This window comes from Harmonia axyridis, chromosome 1 (assembly GCF_914767665.1).
Source record: "Harmonia axyridis chromosome 1, icHarAxyr1.1, whole genome shotgun sequence".
Lineage (NCBI taxonomy): Eukaryota > Metazoa > Arthropoda > Insecta > Coleoptera > Coccinellidae > Harmonia > Harmonia axyridis.
Window position 1 is genome coordinate 7840173 of NC_059501.1, and position 9583 is coordinate 7849755.

Here is a 9583-nt window from a genome sequence, read left to right on the forward strand (position 1 = left end):
AACTCATAAATTTGATTAGTTTCGAGATCATGCAACTCACATTAAAAGTTATACACGGAACATGATAAAGAATAAAAACTGAGAGAAATCCATATTTTTTCATTAATAAAGCACTTATTTGGAGGTTATTTATTCACAACTATTACAGCAGATTTATATTTAATATATTCATTAATAGTTGAATTATGCATTCAAAAAAATTTATTAATAGAGAATAAAATATTTATTTACAAGGTATTTGATAATATTTAATAATTTTTGGTTATAAATAATTCATATGAACTTAGTTAACGAACATTTGCTATTTATAAACTCAAGAATTCAATAATTTATTCACTCAGAATATAGGATTCATCAATAATTAACAAACTAACATAATTCTAGCGATCCAATCTGTGGAAAAGTTTAAGGACACATCCCTCAAAAAAGAGAAGCGCATCTCCTTGAAGGATCTGTCCTTGAACTTTTCCTTTGATTTGAATTTCCTTTTTAAACATAAAATCTGTGTTACTATGGACTTATTGAACGCCGCTAACACGTCTGTACTGAATTTTGGGTTAGGTTCGTTTGTAGGTGCTTAGTTATTAGTGATGTTGGAAGAACAGTGGTTAGAGGGGACAGATGACTAGGGTTCAAACCCGAATACCCTCAATATGACCTCTAAAAAATTACCTAATTTGACAAACGGTTCTTCTCAGATCCTAACATTCTGTTAATAGAAATAACCAAAATAATTATCTAAGGAATACGTTAACCATTACTGAATTGAAATATTTTTTTTTATTCAACATGGATACATATAACATAAAAATAAGGTTTATTAATTATTACTCAATGATATATTAACCTCAACGATATTTCTTTCCTTCAAATGGATATTTCTTCAGCATTATTTTTTTAAGTTTCTGCGTAAATAAATGAAATGTAATAATAAATGATGATTATTGGTGGGACTTCAAATAAATTATTTATTTCCATGAAACTAATATTTGTTTTTCCATATATCCAATAAATGATTTATTAACTATAATGCATTTTCGATAATATCAAATAAACACTTCTCTCAGTGAAATAGAAAAATTTCAACAGAAAATACTCAACCTACTGATCTACCTTTGTGAGTGAAAATTTCAACGCATCAGTGACTAATGGAATCCGCAAAATGCCGACAAGCAGATTCTTTGCAATAAAGAGATAATAAGATATAATATGGTATTATTCATATACTTTAGGGACCCAAAATATTAAAAAACCATCAGGACATTGTGACGAAATGAGCGTAGGAAAAAAAATTAGATGATTTGAATATTCGCGTAAGTTCATTGTTTTGAAATTGGAGTAAATTCAATTTTTTTATCGACCAATTCTTGAAAAAATAATTCGACATGGGTAGTACTGATACTTACTCTTTGGTATTGGTGACGAGACTGGTCCCATGATTCTAGTTCTGCGAACTGGAAAATAAAAATGATAATGCTCTAATGAAATGAGTCCAGTCGGCGGCTTGTGCGTGCTTGTTCAAATAAGTTTTCAAACCATTTTTTAGCGAAATTTCGCATTAATTAAATTCCCCAATATTATGGATACCATCTATAATTTCAGGTAAAATAAAATATAAAAATTGGCTCCAAGTTTATCCTAGTTTTCAAAATAAGCATATGTGCCTTCAAGTTTATAATTCAACAAACATAACAGAAAACTTAGTTGAATTTCTCAATTAACTTCAAATTTGATATAGCGAAAAAATTTTCATCCCTTTTTTCATATGGAGCGGTGTTTTTATGTGAAAAATAAAACATCTCAAATCATATTTTTCATTCATTTAATGAATTATTGATTATAAATAATATAGATGTGGATAATATATTGAAGTTTAAATGTTTTTGTTCTCATATCAACGGCACCCTAAATAAAAAGGGCAATGTAGTTTCTACCCAAAATCAACCACTTACAAAATTCCAGTGAAATTTGGTAAATAGATTCTGAGGAGTTTGTTCTCAAATATTGAGCAAACAAAACTTAATGGGGGTAAACCGAGATGTTCCGAGTGTTCAGACCCTGAAACTACCCTCATAATTTCAAATCTCCAAACTCTCTGACTCCTTCCGTTCGACCTCTGTATGATTGACTACAATCATTCGTTTGAGACTCGCTGCTGAAAATTTCTACGTGAATAACATCAAACATTCAGCCAAAATGATATCCCGATATCTACTTTGAACAAGCGCGCACATTACTACGTAGCCCATAAAATCATCAAGAATCAGCTTCCATACAGAAAAAAACGCTAATGATAATAATTGTTGATTTTACGGACTTCGAAGATATCAAAAAACAGTAGGAATATACCTTTTGCCGGAGGCGGTGTTGCATCCCCATCAGTAACTGGCCTCCTTCTCTTCCCTGGGATCAGAAATAGAGTATTAACAGAGATATTGAAATGTCAAAGGAGAATAATAACCTTATAATAATATAGGGACAAGGTGTACGAGTTGATGCCTTCAGGTAAGATGATCCCTTTCATTTACGAGCTCTTGAGCGGAGCTACCCAGTTGAATTCTATGCCGTTAAGGCGGCCACTCACGAGGCACCAATGTTCGAGCTTTCGGATAATTTTACAGTCGGGCAGCTCAGGACACGACCGCACGACTGTAAATCAGAGAAAGAACTTGACCGCCCGACTGGAATCCCTTGGACGCCTGACGTTCAAAGTCTCGAAAAAACGCTTCGTGAGTGGCGGGCTTTACGTACACTGAGAGAAATCCATATATTTTTATTGATAAAGCACTTATTTGAAGGTTATTTATTCACAACCCTCACAGCAGATTTATATTTGATATTTTCTTTAGTAGTTAAATTATGCATTTAAAAAAGTTTATCAATAGAGAATAAAATATTTGTTTACAAGGTATTTAATAACATTCAATATTAAGTGTTTTATCAATAAAAAAATATGGATTTCTCTCAGTGTGATGGGGGGCACAATAAACCATTAAGTCGCAGTGAAATGAAACCTCCTCAATTAAATCTTATTCGAGGAAACTAAGGAATTATGTCAATTCTTGCTTAGGGGGATCATCTTGGGCACCTTTCCCCCAATCCTAATAATAATAATAACCTAACCGTCATATTTAAAATACTTTATTTCTTCAGTTTCACTCAGGCATGTTGAAATTTTAGGGCCAGTTACATGATCCATCCGAAAAGGGAGCCCTTGGTGAAGACCTTTTCATAGTTTATTGGTTATTCATTAACCCATATAATTACCTTTCCTCAATCTTACCTATCATCCTACGATAAATTTTGTTATAATTTGTAATATAACTTAGCTTAAAGTAATCACAAATCTTTTTTCAGGATATACAGACTGTTTATGAAAATTACACCAATTTTTAGTTCAATCTTATTCAAAAATATTTGAATGTTTCCGGGCTCATTCGGGTGTATTGAAAAAACATATCGTTATCATTTTTCAATTTCAAAACATGTGATGATATTCACTATATCTAAATCTCAAACGATTTATTGGATGAATATCGACTTTTGTTTTTGCCAATTTAAAAACTACTGAATCTAGGGCAATCATATCATCAGATGATGACGATGACATCTTTCACGCTCAATGTTTCGAACAGAACTACCAGTTTCAGCCAGCAATTACTCTTTCCTCCATAGTAGCGAGAAAACAGAACCATTTATTGAGGAATCCAAGGAAAGTAACATGGGCCATCCTCTACAGAAGGAAACATAAGAAGAGTCAAGAGGAGGAAACTACCAAAAAACGTACCAGGAGGACTCAAAAATTCCAAAGGGCTATTGTAGGAGCTCCTCTAAATGGCATTATGGCTAAGAGAAATCAAGGGCCTGAAGTGAGGAAAGCTCAGGGAGAACAAGCCATCGGGGCTGTCAAAGAGCAGAAGAAGAGCCAAAAGGCTACCAAGAGGGCTGCCGCTCCACCTAAACCCAAAGCTGCACCTAAACAGAAAGCAGCCAAAAATGTAGAAAAGGCTGCACCACGTGTAGGAGGCAAACGTTAATTTAAGATCCTCAATAATTCAACTTACTTGTACTCATTTCCAGCTGCTCACGTTGGAATCGGACTGGTGACCTACTGGCCCGAGTAGACCTTCTCAAACCTGAAGAATAAAGAAATATATTTCAGAATTAAAAATTAATTTGAATGTGAAAAATTGTTATTGTTTGTCTTCTTTATGAATCGATTATGTTACACACAAAAGAAAAGCGATAACATAAAATCCGGATCTTTAAGAAGCTTGTGGAAAATCATCGGCCGGCCGAACAGAATTGATATTCTTCCAGAAAACAATTCTTCGGTATTAAATTTATCAATAACAGATTATATAGATTTATAAATTATGTGATGATTCATTAATAAAATATTTTAAATCAGAACCTACAACCTCTGAAAGTTTATTGGTTATTCATTAACCCATATAAATCACCTTTCCTTAATCTTACCTATCATCCCACGATAGATTTTGTGATAATTTGTGATATAACTTACCTTAAAGTAAACACAAATCTTTTTTCAGGATATATAGGCTGTTTATGTAAATAACACCAATTTGTAGTTCAATCTTATTCAAAAATTTTGAATGTTTCCCGGCTCATTCATTTTTCAATTTCAAAAAATGTGATGATATTCACTATATCTAAATCTCAAACGATTTATTGGATGAATATCGACTTTTGTTCTTGCCAATTTAAAAACTACTGAATCTAGGGCAATCATATCATCAGATGATGACGATGACATCTTTCACGCTCAATGTTTCGAACAGAATTACCAGTTTCAGCCAGCAATTACTCTTTCCTCCATAGTAGCGAGAAAACAGAACCTTTCGGTGCCGGTCGCCGGTAAAAGGTATACCAGCTTTCACTCTGTAGCTGCACTTATTGCCTTTGAAATCATTTCCTTGACAATCGATTCGTTAATCGTAGTGACATGGTAAGTTGGTTTTAAGCGTGAATTTGCATATTATCCAAAGTGAACTTTTATAAAAAACGAATAGAAATGAATTAAAACGGCCTAAAATGGAAAAATAAATATTTCGGACCGAAAACAGTTCGGGAATGTGACGGATCAGACCAGAATTTGCCCTGTGAAAGTAGAGGAATTCTTGAAAAATTTCAGAAAAAATGTATTTTGTGTTTCTTCGATCTATTGCCGCTGCTTTGTTTGGCATAGTGGTTACAGTATATAATTTTTCCAGTAGTGATTATATTTTCTGAGTAATTTTTCTATATCAATATCATTCATTAAAGAGGAATTCTCATTATTGATAGAAGCATTGTATCATTTACATTTAACATTTAAACATAAAACTTACTTCTTGCAGTGGTGGGGACGACCTCGGGGACGACCTCGGGGACGACCTCGGGGACGACCTCGGGGACGACCTCGGGGACGACCTCGGGGACGACCTCGGGGACGAGCTCGGGGACTGAAGGAGTTGGTACTGAAATAAAAATATATAAGTATATAATTTTTCTAGCAGTGAAGATATTTTTTGAGTAATTTTTCTATATCAATATCATTCAATGAAGAGGAATTCTCATTATTGGTAGAAACATTGTATTATTGATTATATTTTTCGTTCATTTAGCTTGAATTTGTGGAAAAGGTGACAAAATTAGATTTTCACGGAGATGTTCCATTTTCAATAAACATTTGAATATCGTTTTTTCTGAATTAGGTTATCACCTGTATTCTTCCTTTTCGAAATCCTCATAGAATAGGCAACTTTTCAACTTAATATGCAGTAAATGTCCAGTGCTTTTTTGTACACCATTTCAGATCGAATTCGGTACAAAAAAACACTTTCTCCAAAACGAGAGTTAAAAATTTTTTTTTCGGGGTCCCAGTATAATATTTTGTGCTAATCTTCAGTTAATAAATTGAAGCAATCATTCAAAAATATTCACGGAAACTGATTCGTTTGACGTGGTCTTTTTGGGACACCCTGTATACTAAAGAAGAATTGAAAATGTTGTGAACTCTCTCAGTACGGTAGAGCGGTGTGACTTTGTCAACGGAGGTACTTTGAATGGTGTGCTAAGGTACGTTATGTGAGCTGGTAATTTTTTAACGTGGGTATATATGCGAAATACTAGGAGTTGTGCAGAAAATATGGCGAACGGTCTATCAAAATATTTTTAGCAGCTTACTCTACATTCATTTAGAATGTAGTTAAAAAAAACTGAAAACATTTGGTTGAGAGTGTTTCGATATTTTGAGAAATTTTTCTATTGTGGCACTTTGACGGGAGACTTTGCCACTTACCAAATTTGTTTCACCTGCGTTATTTTCAGGCACAATTATGGGTCGTCTATACAAAAAGAAGATGTATGCAAGGAAATATAGTAATTATACAGAAAAAAACACTAATCGGAGCAATCAATGCAGTTCGAAATGAAAACATTTCAATACAGACAGCTGCCGAAGTGTACAACATTCCCAGAAGAACTCTTTGGAATAAAATTAACAAAAGATATATGGGCGAACCCGAATGGAAACCTCGAACGATAATTAAAAATGCAAACTGAGTTTCATACTGTCATCCTTACCTGTTGTAACATTTTCGTCTGATTCCAGTGGCTCTTCCGGCACTTCACCATTACCTTCAGGCATAGCTGAAAATAATTCTACAATTACAAAGATTATTGAGGAAATAATAAAAACAAGATTGGTTGGATTTTTCAGATTGTCTCAAGAACAGTATGGTTTTCGAGTGAAATAATTCAACGCTGGGACCAGTGGCTGACCTGGTAGAAAATATAATAAAAAAAACAGACGATGGTTATTATGTTGCTACAATATTCATAGATCTTAAGAAAGTATTCGATACAATAGATCATCTCAAGCTTATCGGAAAACTGGAGCTACTTGGAATATCAAGACCAGCCTTGAAACTTATAAGATCATTTCTATTAGACAGATCTCAATATGATACAATAAATGTAAAATAAACTGGAAAAAGAAAAGTCAAAACCGTTATACCCCAAGGTACCTGCTGAATGTTGAGTGTTTATCAAAGGTGAATCTACCAGGAAAATGCTATATGTTTGCAGGCGACACAGTTTTATTGTTTTATCACAATGATCTGAAGGAACTTGAAAGAGTTGCGAATAGTGCTCTGCTTACTTTCTATAAATGGTTGTGTTGCAACAAACTCGTAATTAATGAAGATAAGGAAGTCTACATGTTTGTCTGAAAAATCACCAATAATCTCATGAAGAACGGCCTAACAATGGAAAACAACATCATCCGTCAATATAATACAAGAAATAGAGATTCAGGTTGGATATAAACACAAAAACAAATTATGGTAGAAAAAGACCTAGCTATGGCGCTGTAGAACTTTATAACAAATTACCCCGTACCATCAGATTATCCATATCACTGAGAACATTTCGAGCTAATGTGCGAAAAAATTTAGTGGTGTAATTTTATTTTGAAATCTGAATACTAACAAATTCAAATTTGTAATAAGAAATTTATATCGCACATTCATTTATATTTTGTTAATATTTCTGTGAGAAGAACTGTATGTTGATCAACAGAATAAACTGTATTTATTTATTTAAACTTGACGCTTCAATGAGAATTCTACAGGGCGATTCACCAGGATGGCCTATTGGACGTTTATGGAAAATAAATGATAATTTTAAGCTGAAAATTTGCATATTGGGGTTGAGACAATGATCTTTTTCCCTGAAATATTTTCAGAGCTCTACAACTTCTGGTTATACCGGAAACAGAGTACAACTTACTCATTTCAAATGGCACACCCAGTTTATTATTGCATCATTAGATAGCTTTTTTGACGACAATTTCGGCAAAATGCCACACCTTGGGTGAAAACACAACGGTTCATGAGTTGATGCGATTCTTATGAAAAAAAATTTCTTATGAAAAAAAATGGTGGCATTGATGAGGACTCCCATTTTTCAAATTTTTCGATTCTGCAACACTGTTTTTATTTTGGACCAAAAACGTAATTTGACAATCTTGAGTTTTGATGAATATGAGTTGTTCAAGTTCATGCTCTTCTTATAAACACCCTGTACATTTTTGGGTCCAAACCACAAAAAGTATTATAATGCTACGTATTTGCAGAATCGAAAACGAAAAAAATGGTTTGGAAAAAAGCTTTTTCTGCCGAAATATTCAAAAAAATGTGAGTTCTCATTGCCACCATTTTTTTCATAAGAATCACATTAACTCATGACGAAATGAGCGTAGGAAAAAAAATTAGATGATTTGAATATTCGCGTAAGTTCATTGTTTTGAAATTGGAGTAAATTCAATTTTTTTATCGACCAATTCTTGAAAAAATAATTCGACATGGGTAGTACTGATACTTACTCTTTGGTATTGGTGACGAGACTGGTCCCATTCTGCGAACTGGAAAATAAAAATGATAATGCTCTAATGAAATGAGTCCAGTCGGCGGCTTGTGCGTGCTTGTTCAAATAAGTTTTCAAACCATTTTTAGCGAAATTTCGCATTAATTAAATTCCCCAATATTATGGATACCATCTATAATTCCAGGTAAAATAAAATATAAATATTGGCTCCAAGTTTATCCTAGTTTTCAAAATAAGCATATGTGCCTTCAAGTTTATAATTCAACAAACATAACAGAAAACTTAGTTGAATTTCTCAATTAACTTCAAATTTGATATAGCGAAAAAATTTTCATCCCTTTTTTCATATGGAGCGGTGTTTTTATGTGAAAAATAAAACATCTCAAATCATATTTTTCATTCATTTAATGAATTATTGATTATAAATAATATAGATGTGGATAATATATTGAAGTTTAAATGTTTTTGTTCTCATATCAACGGCACCCTAAATAAAAAGGGCAATGTAGTTTCTACCCAAAATCAACCACTTACAAAATTCCAGTGAAATTTGGTAAATAGATTCTGAGGAGTTTGTTCTCAAATATTGAGCAAACAAAACTTAATGGGGGTAAACCGAGATGTTCCGAGTGTTCAGACCCTGAAACTACCCTCATAATTTCAAATCTCCAAACACTCTGACTCCTTCCGTTCGACCTCTGTATGATTGACTACAATCATTCGTTTGAGACTCGCTGCTGAAAATTTCTACGTGAATAACATCAAACATTCAGCCAAAATGATATCCCGATATCTACTTTGAACAAGCGCGCACATTACTACGTAGCCCATAAAATCATCAAGAATTAGCTTCCATACAGAAAAAAACGCTAATGATAATAATTGTTGATTTTACGGACTTCGAAGATATCAAAAAACAGTAGGAATATACCTTTTGCCGGAGGCGGTGTTGCATCCGCATCAGTAACTGGCCTCCTTCTCTTCCCTGGGATCAGAAATAGAGTATTAACAGAGATATTGAAATGTCAAAGGAGAATAATAACCTTTTAATAATATAGGGACAAGGTGTACGAGTTGATGCCTTCAGGTAAGATGATCCCTTTCATTTACGAGCTCTTGAGCGGAGCTACCCAGTTGAATTCTATGCCGTTAAGGCGGCCACTCACGAGGCACCAATGTTCGAGCTTTCGGA

At 33.6% G+C, this 9583-nt stretch overlaps 1 protein-coding gene and 1 long non-coding RNA gene across 2 annotated transcripts; one reads left to right on the forward strand and one right to left on the reverse strand.

The window, feature by feature from the left end:
- Positions 1-3548: 3548 nt before the first annotated feature.
- LOC123670844 (60S ribosomal protein L24-like) lies at positions 3549-4229 on the forward strand (the record flags this gene model as incomplete). Its single annotated transcript, XM_045604410.1, has 1 exon — positions 3549-4229. A coding segment is annotated over one exon (489 nt), but the record flags the coding sequence as incomplete, so codon positions are not given.
- Positions 4230-6339: 2110 nt separating this feature from the next.
- LOC123671005 lies at positions 6340-9379 on the reverse strand. Its single transcript, XR_006746034.1, has 3 exons — positions 9323-9379; positions 8390-8428; positions 6340-6654 (listed from the first exon to the last, which is right to left on the reverse strand). It is a non-coding gene; the product is annotated as an uncharacterized LOC123671005 (long non-coding RNA).
- Positions 9380-9583: the final 204 nt, after the last annotated feature.